General features: G+C 50.6%; 2 protein-coding genes across 5 annotated transcripts; one reads left to right on the forward strand and one right to left on the reverse strand.

The window, feature by feature from the left end:
- Window positions 1-8,693: 8,693 nt before the first annotated feature.
- Window positions 8,694-19,943, forward strand: bcl9l (bcl9 like). 4 transcript variants are annotated; one of them, XM_011608621.2, is made up of 10 exons: window positions 8,694-9,019; window positions 9,099-9,278; window positions 12,900-13,069; window positions 13,276-13,672; window positions 14,744-14,866; window positions 15,173-15,323; window positions 15,433-15,517; window positions 15,691-17,887; window positions 18,008-18,250; window positions 18,322-19,472. In XM_011608621.2, exons 4-10 carry the CDS (start codon window positions 13,351-13,353, stop codon window positions 19,470-19,472), a joined length of 4,272 nt encoding a protein of 1,423 aa, XP_011606923.2. In that variant the 5' UTR covers window positions 8,694-9,019; window positions 9,099-9,278; window positions 12,900-13,069; window positions 13,276-13,350. The 4 variants fall into 4 exon arrangements, with proteins under 4 accessions (XP_011606923.2, XP_011606922.2, XP_011606924.2 ...); XM_011608620.2 differs by having other exon boundaries at window positions 8,694-9,278; window positions 13,002-13,069; XM_011608622.2 differs by lacking the exon at window positions 9,099-9,278.
- Window positions 19,823-21,869, reverse strand: cxcr5 (chemokine (C-X-C motif) receptor 5). Its single transcript, NM_001246300.1, is given in 2 exon segments — window positions 19,823-21,018; window positions 21,765-21,869. Coding segments are annotated over 2 exon segments (1,095 nt in total). The 5' UTR covers window positions 21,795-21,869; the 3' UTR covers window positions 19,823-19,953.
- Window positions 21,870-22,075: the final 206 nt, after the last annotated feature.

The raw sequence follows: 22,075 nt of genomic DNA on the forward strand, positions 1-22,075 counted from the left end.
CTGACAGATGTCGGCTGGGATAATGAGGAGAAGATAAGGGCAGGACTGTCTCCAAATGAGCTGATTCTTCATCTCCCACGTCTATCAGTCGCCACTTCTCCTTCAGCGCCTCCCTGCACCCTCTGCCCACGCAGCTACATCCCTTCATTAAGGAGCCCATGGGAACAAGAAAGCTCATTGTCCTCACTGGAATTCCTGCCTCTCGCTGCAGAGTCGACCTGTTAACGCCGGTCCCTTTTCCCCCCGCCCGCTATTCTTCCTTTCTTCATTACTAGATGAATGAATTAAGCCGTGCAGTTACCTCACTTCATTCTCCCTCAGGAGGCTGGTTTTCTGCTTGAGATGGCATAAAACCACCAGCGAGGCAAATTTTTGGCTGGATGAATTCCTGCAACACTTCCTGGAAATGAGCTTGTGTGTGTGCGTGCGTGCATGTGTGTGTGTGTGTCCTCGTGGTGTTGCCAGCTGTATGTTTGTGGTCAGGCTCAGGCATCGAGCCAGGTGTCCAAATTGAATTCATGGTTAATTCATGCATATTGCTTTTAAGATAACTATCTGAATTAAGTGGGAAAAACGCAACCATCTTAATGGCAATTTTTTAATCAGTATAACAACAAACCAGGAAGACATCAGATTGTTGGTCCAAGTGTACTAAAATTAGAAACAATCTAGTCTGAAAGCTAAATTCATCTGTCATGAAGTGACCTCAGATGATGAGACTGCTGTAAACACAGAAAGTAACCATCAGTCCTCCTCCACATCCAGCCGGGTGAAGTAGAACATCACCCGAGCCCCCTGGTCTGAGTCATACAGCGCCTGGCAGGTGTACATCCCCTCTGCGTCCTTCCTGAGCTGCTCCAAGACTAAAGCGGACGTGTTGACGGGCACGCTCACGTGGCCCAGACCGCCAGACTGAGCCTGGAGCTTTGACCCTCCACCGTAGTTGTAAGCCACTGCTACATTATTGTCAGTTCCCGGTTTGGTGAAGCCCCAGATAAAGATGGAGGGCACGCTGGCGCCGCAGGCCAAGGTGACCGAGCCCCCCACTCTGGCTGTAACATTGGAGCGAACGTATTCCACCTCCTCTGGGTCGTGTATCTCCAGAGCTGTAATTCAATACAGATGGTGTCACTTACAGATCATCTCAAATGGCCTAAAACAGACGCTATTGGTGCAGTTTCAATAACAAATATGGTTTTAAAAAAAGACCTCACAGTTTGTTGGGAATGGACTGTGTCAGCACTGGAGAACGAGCACCACATAATTAAACACACTCATGGTTTATCTGCCTCTGGCCTGTTTGATGAAAATTTACGGCCTCCTCGCTGGCTGTGCGTTGCAAATTCACATGATAATGACAGCAATTTGTGCTGAACAGAAGGTCGACTCGCTCTAACTTGTCCTCGGCTCAATCTCTCCATTGTTCAAGTGCAATCAGTCATTACCTTGCAGGGGAAGAGCCACCAAGAAGAGCAGGGAAGAGCAAAGTCTCATTGTTCGGGTCCCTGTTCTCTCGAAATGCAGTCTAAGATAAAAAAAAAAAATACTGCCTGCGTGCTGTACACACCGCGTCTGCTTGCAATCTGCACTGAACGTACTTTCAATTATTCATCAGGTCTGACGGCTTTCTTCATTTATTATTGAAAGACTGCTGCAGATCGCCTCGACTGAGGTCATCAAAATGAGACCGGGGTCACTGAAACATACTGAACCAGCTTTAAAGGGAGCACCGTTAGCAGAGCACACTGCAGCTGCCTGTAAAAACTCTGATCTTTGGGGCCTGCTGGCTTTCCAAAGATGGGACGAACTGTGCTGCGAGCAGCCCATAAACCTGCTGTGACTAGAGGCAGCCTCAGACTGGGGAGAAGGCTCTAATTAGTAGGGACGTAGCATCTTTTGGTGGGGAAGAGAAGTGCTATATTCAGCAGGCATCTGGAAGGCAAACAGATGTAATAAATTGTTGTTGCTTTTTTTTAAAAAAACAGCGTGGGTTTTGGGGGAAGAGTGGGCTGGAAGATGAACTCCTAAGATCTGTCGGCCCAATAGTTTCGATACAACTGCACGATGGAAGACAAAGGAGGTATAAAGATTTAACCTTAAAAGCCTGCAGCGTCTAGTTTTCCTGAAGTTTTCCTTCTTCCGCTTATCCAACTGGGAAACAGCAGTGATACCCAGATTTCCCTCACCCTCGCACGGGCCAACTGAGAGACATGGTCTCTCCAGTGTTTCCTGGGTCTACCCTGGGGCCTACTTCTGGTGGGACAGGTCTGGAACACCTCCCTAGGGAGGCGACCAGGGGGCATCTGAAACAGGTGCCCTCAGCCGACTCCTCTCAGCAAGATGGAGCAGCGGCTCTGCTCCGAGCTCCTCTGGAGTGACTGAGCTTCACTTGAGGCAGGACTTCTCCACCAACCTGGAGACAGCAGGCCACCCTTTTCAGGTCCGTGAACCATGGCCTCGGCCTTGGAGGCGCTGATTCTCATCCCAGCCGCTTCCCACTCGGCTGCAAGCCGCCCCAGTACACGCCGAAGGTCCTGGCTTGATGAAGCCAACAGGACATTATCTGCAGATGCTTTTTTTAAAGACCTGAACAAATAAAATGTTCTTCATTTAAAATATCTGCTACATCGCCTGGCTGTCTGCCTGATGGTACAAAGGCAACTGGAAAATGTTCCCCATTTTAGAATAGAGGACCCTGGATGGTGGTCCATGTGGAGCAGACTCAAACACAGACGAGAAGTTATCTGGACTCTCTTAGCCCTCTAAAAGCTTTCAGGTGCGGCGGCTGATTGAGGGGATCCAGCAGAGCTGAGCTTCAGCCCCTTTTCTTAAAGTTTCTGGCAGCCGATCAAAGGGCAGAATCAGATCCAGATAGCTGTAACTGTACACAGTGATCTGGAGGATACATCACTGCCACCCCCATGTGTGCCACCCGCCCAGATGGAGCACATGGCAACGCTGCACTTTAGCAGGTGGGTCTCTGTAAACGTGCGCTGTGATTAAATCAGTCAGCTGGCACTGTTGAAGACCAGCTCAGCACTTATCGCAGAGGACCACCTGTAGAGCAGCGTGTTACAGTAGATGATTCACCCTGTGGACGAGGACAATCCTCTACGCTGGCAATCAGAGAACACACTCATTCCCATTGGTTGGCTAACACTGTCTGATCTCAAGCAAATGTCCCATTTTTCTTCTTTAAAATGGCAACATTTACTTTTCAGGAGGGATTTTCCACCAAACTGTGGAGCTCAGGGGTCTGTGTTTGCCCTCTCCTTTGTCTGGTTTGCTTCTCTGCGTCCTTGCAGCTGCACTTCCAGCTGATACCTGTGTGAAAGGTCACCTGATATCAGAACAGGCTTTAAAAATCTAACAGTCATCCAGGGAAAGACAGCGTTTGCTCCTCTAAATCTCTGGTCTGGGGTGCTTTGGCGAGTTCAAGACCCGGCTGATGCAAAACAGATTTCCGCCATCTTGAAACATTGTTGATCTCTGAGCTTGTCCGCTTTATTTCCACTCGTCATCGGCAAAATCTTCTGATATGCAACGTTGTCTAGTTGTGCCCTAATCTTGAAATTGGCTGCAGCTGGGAGGCTTCTTCCTCCTCCTCCTCCTCCTCGCTGTGTTTTCTTCATCTGACATTTATGTCAGGGACCACACATTGGGGAGGTGGAGCGAGTCCGTCGTGCTCCTCTGTTGGACAGACTTATGTATATTAGCCCAGCGACAATTTATTTGGACTTTATCGTCATTTATCTTCACGACAGACAGAACGGAGGCAACCGAGGCTGCACGGAAGCTTGTGTTGATACAACACCTCCACCCTGACCTTCCACAGGTTCCCGATGCTCACTCGTCTGATAAACCTACACGAAATGGTGCACAGGACCGTGTGGGACCGTGAGATGGATCTCAGACCGCTTGGAGTGCACAGAAAATGTTTTACAGACGGAACCTCTATTAAAGGTTGTATTTAGCATGTTAGCTCGTCTCTGGTGATATATATGTATACATTTTTTTACAGTGCAACGAGCCCGCGACGTGAATGGCAGCGGCGCGGCCGGACCGCCACTCGCCATTGTTGAGAGGAACAAAGCAGGTCCGTGTCAGGGAGCGCGCGCAGCCCTGAATGAACTGACCTGGAAAGAACCAGATGGTTATTGGTGTTTAACTGCCACACAGGCCTTCCGCAAACAGCATATGGAAAGGCTTTGACGCCTAATGTAGCGTGGAGTATTTATGAACCGGGCGCCGACCTGAGCCCTGTCCAGCGCTGAGGCAGATATGTTACATGCAGCCACGTGTTCCAGGAGAGCTGACCGACGCCTCCTCCTCCTCCGGGCTTCCTCCCAGCGGGACCCTCAGGCAGCTCCTCATTCAGCTGTTTAGTGTACAGTAGCTCATCGACACACAATCCTCTGTGAGCAGGTGGTCCATCATTGGCCACTTTGTTTCCCAGAGTCTCCCCAGCAGCTGAAAACAGAGCTGGAGGGGAACGGCTTTATTTAGGCCCCAAACCATCACATCAAATGTGGAAAAGCGATGGTGACACATGCTGAGTTTTATGAAGATTCAAATGCGCAAACAGGGCTCAGTCCTGATTTTGTGGTTGAAACGCTGGGATGCATCATGGAAACATGTTTAAAAAAAGAGTAAAGAATGTGCGCTTTAGACACGTCGCTGGCTAGCTGTTAGCCGCAAAGCAAAGAGATGGTTGGAGCATAAAAGTTGGTTAAACCCCTTTAAATCAGCAGCAGCAGTGTTTTGAATGTGACTAGCACTGATGTTATGGACACGTGGGGAGAAAAATGTTGGTTTAACCTTGCAGAAAGTCTCTAAATTGCTTTGGTCGGATGCTAACTAACGCCGCTGTATGTCGACGGCTCGGGAGTTGAGATGTTCCCCATAAACCAAAAATTAGATGCAAAAAATGGTCCCAGAGTGACAGTAAAATTACTGCTTTGTCTCTGCTGCTGTAATGGAGTTGTCAGACATGATTTGGCTCCTCAGAGCTGTTTAAGTTTAAGAAATGAAACGACATAGTCATCATTGTCGACCAACCTCAGTTCTGAGGATTTTGTGGAACTTATGCACAACAAACACCAATATCAACTACCCCTTTGGGACAAAGAGTATCACGATGGCTGTACATCCAGGCTAGCTGGTTAGCTTAAACCCCCGCTGCTTTCTTTCCATGTCAGATAAATTGATGATGACAACAGAAATTCTGTTGCTTGGAAACAACATGTTTTGATCGTTTAAAGGCCTGCGCACACGCACGCACGCACACACACACACACACACACACACACACACACACACACACACACACCGGTTCATATTTTACAGCCTTTTCAGGCCAAGAACGCTAGACGAGATCAGGATGAACGATACGGTGCTGTTTTCACTTTTATGATTGTACTGTAAGTAAATAACTTTCAAAATGAGAAAGACTGCCTGATTTATTGCGCGTTGGCGGCTGAATGAATGGAGTATTGTTCCTTAAAACCTGGCCACAGAATAACTATATATTTCCACCGTTGCTCCCTGGATGACGGGACGCTGTAAAGAGCATGTTTAATGAACAACAAACCTTGATGCAAACTTTTATGACTTGGCAGGAACGTCCGTTGTAATCCCAGATATGGTGCAACATAACATGAGGCAGATGTAAAACAAAGGTGAACTCCACACCCACCTCCACCCCCGGCGCTGAGTTCCTTTTTTTTCCCTGCTGGGAAATAATATCAGTGATGGAATGAATTCACCGTCGTTCAATTTGCACACTTATGACAGATAAAAATGTTTTCTCTTAAGAAATCTGTCCACAAAAATGTTCCAGAAGCTCACGCTGTCCACAAGGCCTGACCACTGTCTCCAGCGCGCGATGGCTTGTTTCCATTCACACAGGCAGCAGTCACGTAAACAACAACAACAACAAGCAACAGCCACACGGTCGGCCCGGTGCCGACTTCTGGCTGCGTCTTTTTTGGAAGGTAAAAAACATTAAAGCATTAGTTTTTTTTTGTTTTTTTGTCAAATCCAAACTTGAACCCTGGAGTTCCTTCCCCATCTGGAAACAGTAGAGGGCTTGTCTGGAAGATAGAAACGATATGAATCGCTGCTGGCAACTCCGATGTCCAGTCTGGGATCAATTACAGAGACAGGAGAAAGAGCAGATTCTATATCATGGTCTGGTTTAGCAGAGGCATGCAGCCCGTACACACACACACACACACACACTCACACACACACACACACACACATGCTAAACAAACTATGACCTGCGAGCCTGTGTGCACTCCCCAGTATCTGGGTCTGGATTGGCTGGGACGGCAGGCTGAAACCTCCCTGCCCCTCTTACACTCTGCATTTAACAAGGGACTGATGGCAGTTCCAGATGAGACCGCTCTCCCCCAGCTGCTCTGTCATGTGGGTGTGTGTGTGTGTGTGGGGGGGGGGGGGGTGAAGATTCCCCCAGGATCAATAAAGGGTGCCACTTGTGTCCTTTCTGCAGTGTTTGGGGGTAGTTGCCAAGACTCACACCTAAGTTGGTCTCACTTATTTTTTAAAAACCTAAATCTTCTGTCTGAAAACATCTGTGCGGCAGTTCCATCCGAATGCATTATGGGATGCATGATACAGAGGGGTGGAGGGTGGAAATGGAATGAATATGAAAGTAAAAACAGACCAAAAATGGGGGAACGGATTAACAGGAGGATTTTAATATAACCCAGACTGTTTGGAGGTCTCTCTTTTTCAAAAAGACGCCGCCATATGTAGCAGCGGCGGACGTAGCGGACGCAGTGGGCCAGTCCAGGGCCCTCTAAACTTTAAGAAAGGTCACAGCAACACCTCCAGTCCCCATAACCTCCTTAGGGTCAAGCTTCCATTTACAAATAGAGTAGGACCTCACCTCATGTGGCCCTATTAAACCGCAGAGGCCTGGTCTGCTCTGGCTCGTGTTACCCTCACAGAGGGTCTCACACACACACACACGGTGGCATGTTTACCTTTTAACATAGCGTCAGACTTTTAACACTCACTGGAATTTATTTATTTTTCAAAGTGATCAGTTCATTTGAATGGCTGGATTGCAAATATTTACAGCCCTACTACCAAACTCAGCCACTTCCTACTGAAGCCACCCATATGGATGTTTAGGCATTAATAATATTTCTTTTGAAACTCGCCTGGCTGGAGTGACATCTGAAGTGAAACGCTTCCGTTTCTTCCTCCAGAAGATGACTCAATCGGGACTCTGTTCTTCATGACGCCGACTCTGGCGCCATCTAGTGTCCATTTTTGGCGGAACAGTCAGACGTGACAAAGATCGACTCGCAGGACTCAATAAAATAGCATTCATTTAAATTTTCGGCGCTCTGACTTCTTCCTGTATACCCTTTGAGTCTTTATCTGGTAATTGTTGTTTTTTTTACTGCAATCTCCTAAATGTTTCTCCAATTACGGCAGTGGCACGTAAGAGCGGTCCTGATGGATGGATGCTCCTGCTCCCCTTCGAGCCTCTCACGCTCTATTACTGCATCCTGTTTAATTGTAGGGAGATGTGAGATCTTGATTTATTGTGGGACAAATATAATCTCTAATGTTGTTGATTCTGCCATCCTCGCTCTTCCTGCTGCCATGAAAGGAAAAGTGAGGTTTCATACCTCTTTGTGAAAGAACTGCCGCATGTTCAAGTGGAGAGCGTGGAGAAAGAAAAGGTCCTGACATCCTGCAACGCTACACAAAACTCCAGGTCTCCTGTGTGTGTGTGTCGTCATGGAAACGATTCCTTCCTTGGCAACATTTTTCCTCAGCTTTAATCAACTCTTCAGTTCTGGTGAAATGACGGGAACCTCGCAGGTGAAGGACAGAGACAACAAAAACAGACTTGGGCCGGTCAGACCCGCACGCTCCACGACGCCCAGGTCACGGGGTCACGTCACATCTGCATTGCAGCCTCTCGCCCTCAACACATCAAGATTTATCTGATTTATATGACCCCCCCTCCCTTCCATTTAAGGTAAATAGATTTATTCATGTTTGTTCTTCCCATTCATCCCAGTTTCCATGACAACACATTTCACTTTTCCCTTTTGTCGCACTGGCTCTAACACTCATTCTATCCTCTGCAGCTCCTCTTATGTTCTCTTGACCTCTGATATAACCCCCCCCCCCCCCCCCCCCCCCTTCAAATTCCTCCGCTCATCTCATTTCTTTGTCTAATTCAGCTGAAATTTTTAAATTATAGAAAATTACAGCAGCAACAGTCGCTGTTTCGGGCTGTTTTAAGTCCTCTGGTGAGTCCAGGACCCGGACCCTGATCACTTTAAGCATCAGAGGCGTCTCCAGAACCCTTTTAACGAACCCCTGCACGCATTTGAAATCAGACCCAGAGTGTGTTCCGCTTCCAACAGAAATGATGAATCCATCTATAATTGTGGATCTATTATACACATCTGCGACGTTCGTGGAACGAGGATGTAGAAGGTGCCAAAAGTTTGAGGCCAGCAGAGGGAGTGCGTAACTATTTTTTTTTTTTGTTAAAAATAAAAGCTATTCAAATGTTAAGAGATGAAATGGTCCTTTTCAACAAGGCCAATTAGACCGCTGATCCGCCTCTGATATGGCAACTTGTGATTTGTTGGATCAGACAGATCAGGCTGCGAATATGACGCAAGAAAACACATCCTGTTGAATATTAGACTCGCTGGATTCCAGCGGCTGCAGGTTATCGCCTTCATCTCCATTTTATTTCATTTTATTCCTGCTGCCAGGCGAGCGGCTTGTCATTCTGCGGCGATGCCATCACCAGTGTGATCTCTTTGCCTCGGTATTTTATTTTTATTTTTTTTTATTATTATTATTATTTCCGGCAGATAAAGATGCCCAGTGTGACACATGAATGCGGTGACATACGGATGCCCGTGCGGCCGCAGTCCTGACTGGGATCGGCTGGGAGTGATATGGACGTCCTGCCTTCTGCAGCCCAACTGTGGGAGTCATGAACCGCTGCAAGGTGACGCGTCCTCCGCTTCCACACCAAACTTCAGTCTAGACACGCAGTTGTCATTTATCACAGTCTGAACATCCTCCAGACTCAATCGGCTGCGTTCAGGGGGGAAAAAAAGCGAGAAAAAGAACCAAAACCCGATCTAACGTAAAGATCGGGGACATCTTCCGCAGTGGTTACGGCGAAGGGATCGAGCGGTGTCGGTGGCCGCTCCGGGAAATGACCGCCGCTGACATCGGCCTCTTCGGAGCCCAGACGCCAGCAGGTAGAGAACGGAGCGTTTTCTAAACACTGTCGCTGACCAAACATGCTAACTCACGGCACATTTCGCAGCTGGCGCCGTGTGCGTGGGTAACTCCGGTAACTTTCCCCTCTTTTTACCAAGTTTCCGGGTCGCTAGCCAGCCGATACCAAAGTTTAATCCGTTAGCTAGCCGTCGTTGGCTCGCGGCTGTGCTACGTCAATGTAGGATTATGAACAAGTAGCCTAGCCGGGACCAAAATTAGCATGCTAAGTTAGCCCGCGGAGCAGGCTGGCGCAGCAACTAGTCCCCCCGCTCCGGAGCGGAGGTTCACAGCCATGAGTCCTTTAATCCTCCCCGCTGAGCACCTCGCTGGACCCCCGGGTAGACCCCCCCCCGCCCCGTCTAAGATGCTCGTCGGAGCTTTCTGCCTCATCGCCGAGCTAATTTGTGCGGAGCAGCATTCAAACGAGTTTGCTTCTGTGACACAAGCTGTCACTTTAAACACATGTGCAAACCGACATGCTTAAAACTGCTGCCCACGTCCTTAAAAACCCGCATTTAACCCGACATTTTCAGCACATGGCCGCCCCCCCCAGTCCAGGTTAATGTTTAGCTGAACGGAGAGCTCCAGGTCAAGATAGTGTCAAATTGTGTGGATCACTCGTATTTAGTCCTGCTTTTGTGTGTCACTTCTGTCAGTGTGTTACGACACCATCTCTTGACGTGTTTGTGTGTCTTCTTGTTACAGAATACACATGACAGCCCATAATCCTGCTCCTCCAGCCTGTTGAATGTGCTCTCTCCCTCACTCTCTCACCCTGTGCGTGTGTGTCTGTGTGCGTGTGTGTGTGTTTCTGTGCACAGGCTTTTCACACTGTTTGTGTATCTACAATATCCTGGTGCGCTATATATAGCTGCTAACAGAGTTTGCAACTTGATCTGAATTGTCTTCCAGGGCCACTCTGCCCTCCGTGTGCAGCTCTGCAGCTCCCTTATCACCGGATCTTATATTTCTTTATTTCTTTATCTATTTGTGCGTCGCTCCTCTGTGTGGAAATGTTTCTTTAACCAGTAAAAAATGTGCTTTGCTTAAAAAAAAAAAAGGAAATTGTGTAACTGTCCCTGAACTAATGAAAGACAATAAAGCAGTGTGTGAGAGATTAATATACCAAATCTAATTAACTGCCCCCCCCCTCCTGTTTTACGAACAGAATGGAGGCTGCAGTCTGAGCGTGAGTGCGCGTGTGCGTGCACGGGGGCTGATGAACGGGGACTAATCTTACAGTAAAGTCGTCATAATGGTTCAGGGCTGATTCCAGTATTAATGATGTGTCCACGCTCGGCCGTGGGGACCCGTTTGGCGAGGCGCTGCCGACGAAGCGTTCCTTATCGGGTCAGGTGAGCTGCGGTGAGCGTTGCTCGAGTGATCTGTACAAGAATAATGTGACATTGAGGCGGTGAACAAAGCCCCCAGTTTCGGCCTCCTCCGTCGGGAAATGTGGTCGAGCCACATGTGTCTCGCTGTGACTTCATTCCCGGGGGACTATTGTTTACAGCGTTCTGAAACTTGGGTGTGAAATCGGCGACTCGAATGGGAACGTGCGAGAGAGCAACCTGTGGAGTGATCGAAACGCGTGTAGGAGTCGGAGAGCCTGCCGGTCCCCTCCGCAGAGATCCTCTGGATCTGGTCGATCCAGCTGGATTTGCTAGAAGTGGAAATGCTTTGAGTGGGCAAACAGAAACGGAAGAATCCTGTGGGTCATTTATTCTGGGACGTTCAGGCTGATGGCGTGAAAGGCTGCGGATGGTTCCTCGTGGCGTTCCTCACAGGTCACGGTCGGTGGTCCTGTGGCTCTGGGAGTCACTGTGGTGGCTGCTGTCATTTAGTTAAAACAAGACCTTTTTTTTGACCTTGAAAACAAGCCCAGCCCTTATTTCCTCGTTCAGCAGGTCGGAGAGAAGCTCTCGACGGTGCTCGGCCTCCATGGGCGGCAAATTGGGGAAGTATTTGTCAGCGTTTACTTGAAATGATCGGAAAATTGTCTAAACGGGCCTCAGGCTGGTGTTAAAAGGTCTCCAACGTCTTGATCTGGAACCTCCACTGAAATAACCCCCACCCTGCGCCTCTATTAAAGGTCAGAGGTCGACTCTTTCCAGATTCTTGAGATAATATAATAATTCTATATGTTGTTGATTCTTCTTTTTTTCTTCTTGGTTGGGATCTCCAGAACATGTATGTGCACTTCAGGGCCCTGAAAGATGTGAACATGGGACCCACCGCGCTGCGTTCACTGACCTTTGCTAACCCGTTGATTCGAGTGTGTGTGTGTGTGTTCTGTGTCATAAACACTTTAAATTCATCTGCTCCGTTAAAGACTTGGACCTCGGTGTTTACTGCTGTGGGCCCTCCTGGAACCAGATTAGTTTTATTTGTCACCGCTGGCTCCCCGGGACTCCCCGGGTCTATAAACACCAGCTTGCCCAGTGGGATCCACTGGGAGGAACCTGGAGCTTTTACTGCCAGCAGACCCGCACAGGTCGGCTCCTCGCTTTTGCACAAACAAGCTCACAGCCAATGGAAGATCAATATTTTTCTAAGAATAATATTAATATAATATTAATATATTTTGGCGCATTTAGTAAAATAAGTAATCAGGACTAACTGGAAACCACCATGTTATAGTCACACGTAGACGTGGTTTTGGGATGGCTGAATCCCTTTTATGGTCTAATTTGAAGCAGATTTTTGGAAAACATTTTTAAAGATCAGCTCTCCTGTCTGTTCAGTGTTATACAAATACACTTTTTTTGCTGGGGGGGTTGGGGGGGGTGCCTTTTGTTTGTGGGATGTGACTGTACAATGGTGGAGTTAAACATTAACCTGCTAATCAAAATTCACGCCAGGTCACGTAGGAAACGTTGGAGAATCGCTGCGGGTCGCCTCAACGACACCTCCTGGGGGCACTGAGGGGAGGGGGAGGCGGTCACATGACGGAGAGTTTGGTGGGTCCTGCCTCTGGGACCTGTCTGCTCAGAGGTCAACGACTCGCTCTGTAACTAGTCCGTCTCCACTCTGCAACACAAAGCGTGGTCACACTTTGTAAACAGGAGCAATGTCTGACTGTCCCCGCTCGAGTTAATGACTGATCAAGTCCTCCGCCAGTCAACAAGGCGTCTTTCTGCGCCGCTCGTTTCGTTAATGACTAATTCCAGCTCCGGCTGTAGCTTCACCTGTCCAGGTGGGCGAGTTAAAGACGGATCAACAGGAGTTCAGAAGCGGCGAGAAGCTGAAACTGAACATTTCGCACCGCGAGGCAGGTTTCAGCTGCATCCGGGTGCAAACGCGTCAACAGGGAGCTGATAAGATGAATAAAGTAGTTGTGTAGGAACACAGAATGAGTCTGTGCGTGGAGGTGTTGCGACAGACGGCGTAGTGGAATGTGTGCCGAATTTTTCTGCGGTGTATCAGAGGGAGGAACTTAAAACACTTGAGCTATTTCTGAGTTGCAGGTTCCTCCTGCGGCTCAAAGCCAGGCTCTGCTCTATTTCCCTTAAAGGAGCAGTTGCCTGTTATTGTCGTCCCCCTTGATCTCCTCACTGTTATCAGCCCTCTGACATCTTCTTTTTGTCTTTGCTCATTAGGCTGAAGTTGACCCACCTGCGGACTCGGGACAGATAAGCTCGAGTGTGACTGTTGCTGTGTGGCGGCACTGATGTTGTTTCTCCCTCGGCGTCCCCCCCCAGGTCCGCGTGTGGTCACCGAAGGGCCCGAGCATGACATAGTATAGGTTCATCAGCTGGGTGAGAACGAGGTGAGTGTTCAGACTGAAACACAAGGGAAGCTGGGTCTCCTTTTTCAGTATATGACCTAAGCTAGACTTCACGTGTGTGTGTGTGTGTGTGTGCGTGCGTGCGCGTGTGCGTGTGTGTGTTGCTGCGCTTCCTCCAGTAGCTCTGTTGTATTTCTGAATTTCTGTGTGTAAAATTAGCGCTGGCTAATCCAGACTTTTCCCCGCAGTGGTGGCTTTCCAGAGATGTGAACCCCACAGATAAACTGTCAGGACTAAACTTCACCAGCTTATCAACCGACCAAATGCACACTGATAACAAACTGACCAATCATGGCAAAGAGGTCACCAATGACAGACGATCGCAGGTACCCAGTGTGAACCAGTCGGCCCAGCTTCAGGGAGCCACTGGGACCCTGGGCCCCAAGAACACTGGCGCCGGGAGCCATGGAGTTAAGTCCACCCAGGTTTCTCCTTGTACCGCCGGGGCAAAGGCTCCTGGTCAAGTGGCGAGCGCTGTCGGAGGGATGCTGAAGACTAAATGCAAGCGGGAGCGGAGCATCGGCGCCGACGGCGGCGAGACGAGAAACGCCACCAGTTCGGCTTCCGACAGTGACGCCAAAGGAGGTGAGTCCCGCCCGTGCAGAGGAACTCGCTTCAGAAACGCGCACACGTCCTGTGAAGTTGAACTTCCTCTCAGTCAAACCTGAACCAGACTCGCCAGCGTGTGCGCAGCGGCCTCTTTCTCAGCCGGAAGCGAGCGTCAGGCCTGAGAGGACACAAAAGTTCATGTTCTTGCTGAAATGCCCTGACATTTAACTGAAGCAGCAGAATTCCCCCCCCCTCCCCGGCCTTTGATGCTTTCAGGCCTCGGCTGGGGTTTAGAATTTCGAGCGATAAGTCAGGAGCTTCTGAAAATCTGGTCATTCAGAAAGCAAGAGGGCGAGTCTGCTTTGAAAGACCTGAAAGTCTCTTTGGTCGCGGTGATGCTGTGCTTCACTCAGACGTGCTGGAGGTTCATTTGTAGCAGCGTTCCCGAGTCCTGCCAGCGTCTCTCTGGCGGCGCCGAGTGCGTTTTTGCAACTCCCATCTGATCCTCACCAACACGACCGGCCCCTCCTTATGCAAGCAAACACGCACCACACATTCTTCCCTCTCTGCCTCTCGTCTTATGACTTCATTTCTTTGTGCGGACAGGATTCCATTGAGATTAACCTCGACTCTCCCCTCACACTAAAATAACAGACAGAAGCTCAAAAGTTGACCTTTTTGTTACATTTATCCACCTGGCCAGAGACGGGATCACTGGAAATGACTTTGAGGTGTTCCCGTAGTCCAAAATCTCAAGCTTTTCCCGTAATTATCAGATGTTTATCTCCGGGGAGACTGTGTAAATGTGTGGGAGGGAGCGTTCTTGCTGTCTCCATCTTGAATGGACGCAAAATGTTGCATTTAGGTGTCAGGAGATGGTTGGGTCCCTTCTACATGTTAACAGGTTAATTTATAACAAATGATAATGTGACGATTGGGCACACAACGGCCTCAATCGAAAGGCTGGGCCTATTGAGCAAAGTTCACCACTTTGTTAAACAGGGTAGGATAAAGATAATACCATGGCAACGGGCCTTTCAAACATTGTAAAGATGTTTTCCTCGCCATCTTGAGTCATCCAAGTATCGACACCTTTGTGTTCCTCAGCGAGCGTCCTGCGCAGTAAGCGCCGCTGCGTCCTGGAGAAGAAGCAGCCGTACAGTGGAGACGAGTGGTGCTCCGGACCTGAGACGGAGGAAGATGACGATAAGCCGCGTACTGCGATGCACCGTGAGTTGGACGACCGTTGCTGTCATTGTGACCTCGCGTGTGAGACCAAAAGCATGCGGTTCTTTTCACGCTTTCCGTTTGGTGCTGCTGTGAAAGCGAGAGATTAAATGTTCATCTTCAAATCTAAATCCTTTCTCATGTTATGATGGAAACCTGTAATGAAATGTCTGCCTTTGCTGCTGTGATGGCCTTGACTATTGATATCTGATGCGCTCTGGCGCCATCTACTGGTGGATATTTGTCATGAAAAGTTGGGCTGACATTCCAAAAAAAGTGTCAGGCGGTTAAAGAGGTTTTTCTTTTCAGGAGGCGGTTCACTGGCAGATTCCGTGAAAGGACCCTCTGATCATATGTCCTCTGGACCTTTACCTGATCCTGAAGGTTCAGGGCCAAAAACAGAGCCGCCTCAGCCCTCCCAACAGTTGGTGTATGTTTTTACAACCAGCCTAGCCAACAGGTGAGAACTGTGTTCGGATAAAATTCGAAAAATGCTGAAGATATTTTTTTATCTAAGTTTGAATCCAGCGATGAGACACACATTAAATTCCACTGCATTTATTCTGCAGGGCTGCTGAGGCGATAGTGAAAGGACAGAGCAACTGTATAATCCTCTTTCACCAGCAAAATGTTCCACGTTCTAAGCCGAATCAGGTCAGTGATCAGGCGTGAAGCATGTGGAAGTTAGAGTTTCTTATTTTAAACTCTGCTCCTTTATCCTCCTCGTGTCGGTTCTGCTGTGACATCGGAACTCGGAATGTTTCTGTAGCTCCAACTTCAATATCATCGTGAAGCTACTTTAACTTTAGCTCCTTGTTTTGCCACAGAGCCATCTATCGGAGAGGTTTAACAGCGTATCGGAGAAGATCAACTCTCCAGTCGCTTCCAACGCAAAATTGCAAAGCGGAACTCCTCAGCCGTCCTCGGCAGGACTCGGAGGCCGCGCCGATGGATCCTCTCAGAGCAGAACTGCTGGAGTCTCCAGCAACAGTAGCATAGATGGAGCAGGCTGTCTGTCCCTTCCTGTTGGTACCGTCTCTCCCTCGGGAAGTCCATCCATTCTGTCTGCTCACCTGCAGAGTGATGCAGGTCAAAGAAATGGCTCCGAGAACTCCTATGGCCTCTCCAAAGAGCAGCTGGAACGCCGGGAACGCTCTTTGCAAACTCTAAGAGATCTAGAAAGACTGTTTCTGAGAAGTGGGGCCAGCGAAGGCCACGGACACCCTCCTGGTTTTAACTCCTCTCTGATTAATAATAATAATAATCCGGACAGGAGTGCTCTACTTGAAAACAGTAATAATGGTACTAACTCTGGAAACGGCAGCTGTGGGAATCTGCGATTGCCGGCTCTGGCTTCAGTTGGACGGATGAAGAGATACGAAGAGCCCCTCCAGTTCATTTCTCAAGTGGAGACGCTTGGTGGGCCCGCTCTCCACAGCCTTCAGCTGGATGCGCATCAGAACCTGCCCCAGCATCCCCAACAGCAGCTGTCCTCGCCCGGGGTCGACATGGGCCCCTTCCTTGGACCAGAAGGCCTGACCCCGGAACAGATGGTGTGGAGGAAACTACAAGAGGAATTCTACCTAGAGAAGAGACGACACCAGGAAATGCAAGTGCACAAACACCCCCAGCACTTCAGAATGATGTCGGAGATGAACATGCACGGGGGCGCCATGATGATGAGAGGCCCCCCTCCTCCCTATCACAGTAAACCTGGAGAGCAGCAGTGGGGTCCTGCCAATATGATGGGAGGGGGAATGAGTGGCAATGCACAGATGATGAGCATGCAGCAAGAGGGACCCCCAAGGTTCCTCGGACAGATGCAGAGGGGAGCGCTCGGAAGACGTGGATTTCCTGGCGCAGGGGGGGAGTTATCGATGGAGTGTCCCGGACCGCAAAAGATCGCGAGGCCAGGAATGATTTGGCTGGATGATATTCCAAACAACGTCGGCGGTGGGGGGCGCTTTCATGGCTATCCCGGTGGGCCGGAGCATTTCCAGGGTGACCCGGAACAGGCGTTAACTCAAGAAGAAATGTTTTGCCTGATGCAGAAGCGGGAGATGCAGGGGCTTCCCAGGCTGGAACTCGACAGATTAGCTAAACTGCAGCAACACGGCAACTTTGACCCGAAGGTTCCGGGTAACGCGGGAGAGCCACACTTCTCTCACTTGGTCATGGGTCAGAGCCATCCCTCCGCTCATCCCTCCGTGGGCTTTACTGGCTCGCAGCAGATGATGCCCTCTCCGGGGGGGGGGCATTCGAGGAGAGACTTGGTAGAGTCTGTTCTGAGGAGCAATCTCACAATAAACCCACAGATGAATGTTCAGCAGCAGCAAATGTCCCAGAAGCTGCGAGAAGGTCCCGGAGGCAGTGGACCTCTGGGTGAAATGTTCAGCCACGCAGAGATTTCCCAGATTAAGGCCGCGCAGAACGCAAGAGGGAACCGACTGATGGTGTCTGGACCCGACGGCTGCTTCGATTTTCCCAACCAAGGCTTGTTTACTGGAGGACAGATGGAGCGGACCCATCTTCACCAATCCGGCCCTGGAATGTTTCGAGCTGAGCAGCAAAGTCCTCATCAAAAAGGAGCCACGTCCCGGCTTTGTCATCTGTCCATGGCTGGACGGCTGAGTGCTGCAGACCTCAGTCCCAGACATCGCTCTGACCCGTCTCTTAGCATCGACCTCCTGACCTCACCGTCCATGCCTCCCCCCCATCAGCTGAAGTCCCCGTCCCTCAACCAGGAACCTTCTCCTTGTCTCGCTTCTCCCTCTGTCCCTGGGTTGAAGTCTCCTGCTCAGGTCCCCTCTGCAGGGCCTCAGCCTCCTCCTCCTCCTGCTTCGGGTGCAGGTACTCCTTCCTCTTCATCCATAAAGTCCCCCCAGATGCCAGGTTCTTCCACCCTTGTACTGCACTCTCCATCGGCCTCTCCCGGTCATCTCAAGTCCCCAGCTGTGACCATGGGTTCTCCAGGGTGGGCATCACCTAAAACCGCTCTCTCAAGTCCAGCCGGGCCAACTAGCGGTAAGCTACTGGGCAATGGAGGAAGTTTTTCCACTGAGAATCACGTCACCTTTAACAGGATTTTCTTGTTGCGTTATAACAACATCACTCTTTGTGTGTGTGTGTTTTTTTCTTTTGCAGGCCAGTCCCTCCCTCCCAGGAGTTCCAGCTCTACCCCCATTAGCCAGCCAGGATCTATGAATCCATTTACTTCTTCCCCTAATTCTCTTCCTCCTCCAAACCCCTTGTCTCTCATGTCTCAGATGTCCAAGTATGCCATACCCAGTTCCACGCCTCTCTATCACGACGCAGTTAAAACTATCGCCTCCTCTGATGACGAGATGCTGCCAGAGCAGCCTCTGCTAGCTGGCGTCAACGTCGGAGGTAGGAAAACCGGAGCGCCAGCGCCATTCAATCGATAAAAACCTCACATCTATGTGTTTTTGTGTTTCCAGGAACTATGGGGAACCCACAGAGCTCCCAGGTGGGCCCACACAGTGACCCCCAAAGCCCCATGGGTATCCGGCAAAGTCAGCAGCACCTGTCCCACGAGCCCTCAGGACCTGCACTCCCCTCCCCAAATCACATGGGAATGGTAGCCATGAATCCCTCCATTATGGGGGAGGGAAAACCTGAAGGGATGGGGCCCTGTCACGTTTCGCCCGTACCCCACAGCCAGGTGGCGGGCTTCCCTCGCATCCAGCAGCCTCCTCACGGGCCCGTGCACTCGCCGATCGGCAGAATGCCGCAGAATTTCCCTCAGCCTGACGAGGATAACGTGCCGGCCCAGCACCTGCACCTGCTCAGCAAGCCCCATCCCGCCCAGCGCCCGCCTCATCGCCCCGAATCCTTCGCTCCTTTGCCCCTGCAGGACGGCCCCGACCTCAGTGAGGTCATACGGCCGTCTCACACCGGGATCCCCGAGTTCGACCTCTCGCGCATCATTCCCTCCGATAAGCCCAGCAGCACCCTTCAGTACTTCCCAAAGAGTGAGCCTCATCCGAACCCACACCGGGGACCGGCGTCCCAGCAGCCTGCTCCACAGCACCTTCTGAAGCAGATGTCCTCTGGCCCCGCCCACGTGAGCGTCACCTCATCCAATCCCCATTTGGCGAACTTGCAGAACATGATGGCCGAACAGCAGCTGCCGACTCACCCAGCCCACGTCGGGATGCGTCCCACTTTGGGCATTCCTCAGATGGGCTCCAGGAATGTGGCTCCTTGTGGGGGCCCCATGTGTCCGCCCGGATACATGATGGGGAGGACAGGTCTGGCACCCCAGCAGCAGCAGCAAGCTTTGATGGCAAACAACTTCCTCCACCACCCGCCTGGTCCGTACCCGGGCATGATGTCCTCCCAGCAGCCCCCCCACCCCCTGATGGGGCAGCAGAACATGGCGATGATGCAGGCTAAACAGCGGAGCATGTCCATTCCCGGGGACCATTTTGGCTCGGAGGATCCTCTGATATCCCCTCAGGGGCTCATGATGGCCCCCCCCCACCCGCAGGCTGGCATGGTGGGTGCCCACCCGCTCAGACAGCGCGGCCTCTCTCTGGACAGTCCGGTGGGCTACGGGCCGGGAGGGATGGCCAATATGCCCTTTTGAGCGTCGGTCACGGACTTCACGTTTAGTTGAATTAAAAATGATTTAAACTATTTAAAAGGCAGCGAGAGACGCTTAAAGGATCCGAACCTATTTTCTATTGTGAGATATGTACAGCATATTTGAAAAGTGTGTGTATTTGTGGGAACCGTGTGGCATTCGCTGCCTCAGCTATGAAGTGTGTGTGCGAGTGTGTGTGTGTGTGTGTGTGTGTTAAAGGCTGTATATGAGCTGCTCTTGTGACTGTCTGAAGCTGCTTCGTTGAACTGTGTTTTCATAGAAGTCTAAAATTATACTCATAAATGTGATTCTCAATATCGTGGCGTGATGTCATTGATGATCCTGAAAGCGTCGGTTTTATACGTCAAATCTTTAATAAATTCGGTTCCAGCGAGGCCAGAATGCTCAAACGTGATGAATGTAGTTGTCACATCTGTATCAACCTGAAGATCTGATTAAAAGCATCCATATTTACTGCTGCCTCTCATTGGTAAAGTCTGTGTCGGACGGTGGACGTGGACGTGGCTTCCGAGCAGGACGTCCCGTTCTGGACTCCGCTCAGCGGGGGGCAGACGCGGCCGCAGCCCGCCTTGGACAGCAGGCGGAGCAGCTCCCGGCGGAAGCGCACGCCGACGAAGGCGTAGAGGAACGGGTTGAGGCAGCAGTGGGAGAAGCCCAGACTCTTGGTCACCACCAGAGCCGCTTGCAGGAGGAGGACGGACTCGCAGCTCCTGGACGGGTCGGTGCTCAGGTTGTCCCTGGTCTGCAGGACCGAGGCCACGTTGTAGGGCAACCAGCAGACGCAGAAGACCAGGGTGATGAGCAGAGCCAGCTTGATGGCGCCCAGCTGCGTTTGGCCCCTGGCGCTCTTGAGCAGGGTCCCGACCACGGCGGCGTAGCAGCTTCCCATGATGGCCAGCGGCAGGAAGAAGCACACGTGCTCCAGGACCCTCATGGTCAGGGCCCAGTTGTTGGCGTGGATGCCGTAGTCGTCGAAGGAGCAGGAGAGGCGGGAGGAGTTGACGTCCCCCGTCACGGTGAGGAACACCAGATTGGGCGCCGATATGGCCAGGCAGACCATCCACAACGCCGTGCACGTCAGGTGCACCGTCCTGCGCCGCTGACGCTGCAGGCTGGCGACGGCGTGCACGATGGCCAGGTAGCGATCGACGCTGATGCACGCCAGCAGGAAGCTGCCGCACAGCAGGTTGAGCTGCCTCGCCAGGCCCACCAGCTTGCAGAGGAATTCTCCGAATATCCAACCGGTGGCGTTCTCCAGGATGCTGAAGGGGAAGGTGGCGAGGAGCAGCAGGTCGCTGACGGCCAGGTGGAGCAGGTAGACCTCGCTGACGCGCAGGAGGCGCCAGCGGCTCAGGAGGACCATCACCATCAGGCCGTTCCCCAGCACACCCAGCAGGAGGAGGCAGCTGTAGAAGAGGCTCTCAAAGGTGGCCCTGAAGCTCTGCAGGCTGCCGGCGTCGTCGCCGCAGTAGCTCAGGTTGTCTCTGGGGTAAATGTAGTCGGGCTCCCCAGTGGCTGCGTCCCGGAGCTGCACAAGAGACAGAAAAGTCAAGTTCTGCACCGCTGCTCGGGCACGGCGGCCGCCATTTGGATCCGCTTTGATGCGCAACAGCGATTAAAACAACGGAGCAATCTTAATAAACTCCTCGTGCATCTTAAATTATTTTATCCCTTCAAATGTGGAATTCAAAGACAGAGGAGTTGTCTGGCCACGCGAAGGCGTACGCGAGTGGCACAACTTCAAAGCAAAGTAGCTGAAGCATCAAAGCAACTGAGAATAAGTTTCAAATAGAAAAGGGTGGGGGAATAATTTCAGATTTTAAAGTGCAGGGGTGCCGTAATGCGCGCTGCAGGCAGAATGAAGCTCACATCTCCACATCTGGCACAAATGGGATGTTTGGCTCAACTCGTCGTCCTTCTCCAACTTGTTTCAGAATAATAAAAAGAGACCCAAGGTAGTTTTCTCTGTCAACTGGACTGGGTTTCTTCTCTTGAAGACGTTTCGCCTTCTATCCAGAAGGCTTCTGAAGAAGCCTGAAGAAGCCTTCTGGATAGAAGGCGAAACGTCTTCAAGAGAAGAAACCCAGTCCAGTTGACAGAGAAAACTACCTTGGATACAATGACCTGGATGACTGAGAATTTACACAGACAATAAAAAGAGACTTGTTCAAGACTTGGGCCGCATCTTTTTGCGCGAATGCAGCTGAAAGTTTGGGCACCAACATTAAGAAAAGAAGTGTTTAAAAGCAAATACACCAGGAAATAACTTCTTACCTCAAAGTCTGAAAATCGGAATACCTCCATGCTGTAATCCGACTCGATAGACTGTATTTTAATGGCAAATCTGCAAATGTCTCAATCCTCTTTTTGCAGCTGTCTGTTTCTGGGTGGAGATTCTTGAGACTTAATGAAGTCAGAACAGACCAAAACTTTATGCCTGGCTGCTATGCAAATCAGCACTTCAGATTTTCACCACCAAAACACTGATTTTGATTTTGATTCTGATAATGCTGCAGATTTGGATGAATTTGACGGTGACAACAGATGATTTTATATAGATCACAAATACGCGCCGGCGGCTTTGG

Source organism: Takifugu rubripes, chromosome 11 (assembly GCF_901000725.2).
Source record: "Takifugu rubripes chromosome 11, fTakRub1.2, whole genome shotgun sequence".
Lineage (NCBI taxonomy): Eukaryota > Metazoa > Chordata > Actinopteri > Tetraodontiformes > Tetraodontidae > Takifugu > Takifugu rubripes.

Bases quoted from the DNA above. Each gene is read 5' to 3' on its own strand.
- bcl9l (XM_011608620.2), top strand. From the start codon at position 13,351: ATGCACACTGATAACAAACTGACCAATCATGGCAAAGAGGTCACCAAT. The intron at 14,867-15,172 runs GTGAGTTGGACG...TTTTCTTTTCAG, and splicing joins GCCGCGTACTGCGATGCACC to GAGGCGGTTCACTGGCAGAT. The intron at 17,888-18,007 runs GTAAGCTACTGG...TTTCTTTTGCAG, and splicing joins TCCAGCCGGGCCAACTAGCG to GCCAGTCCCTCCCTCCCAGG.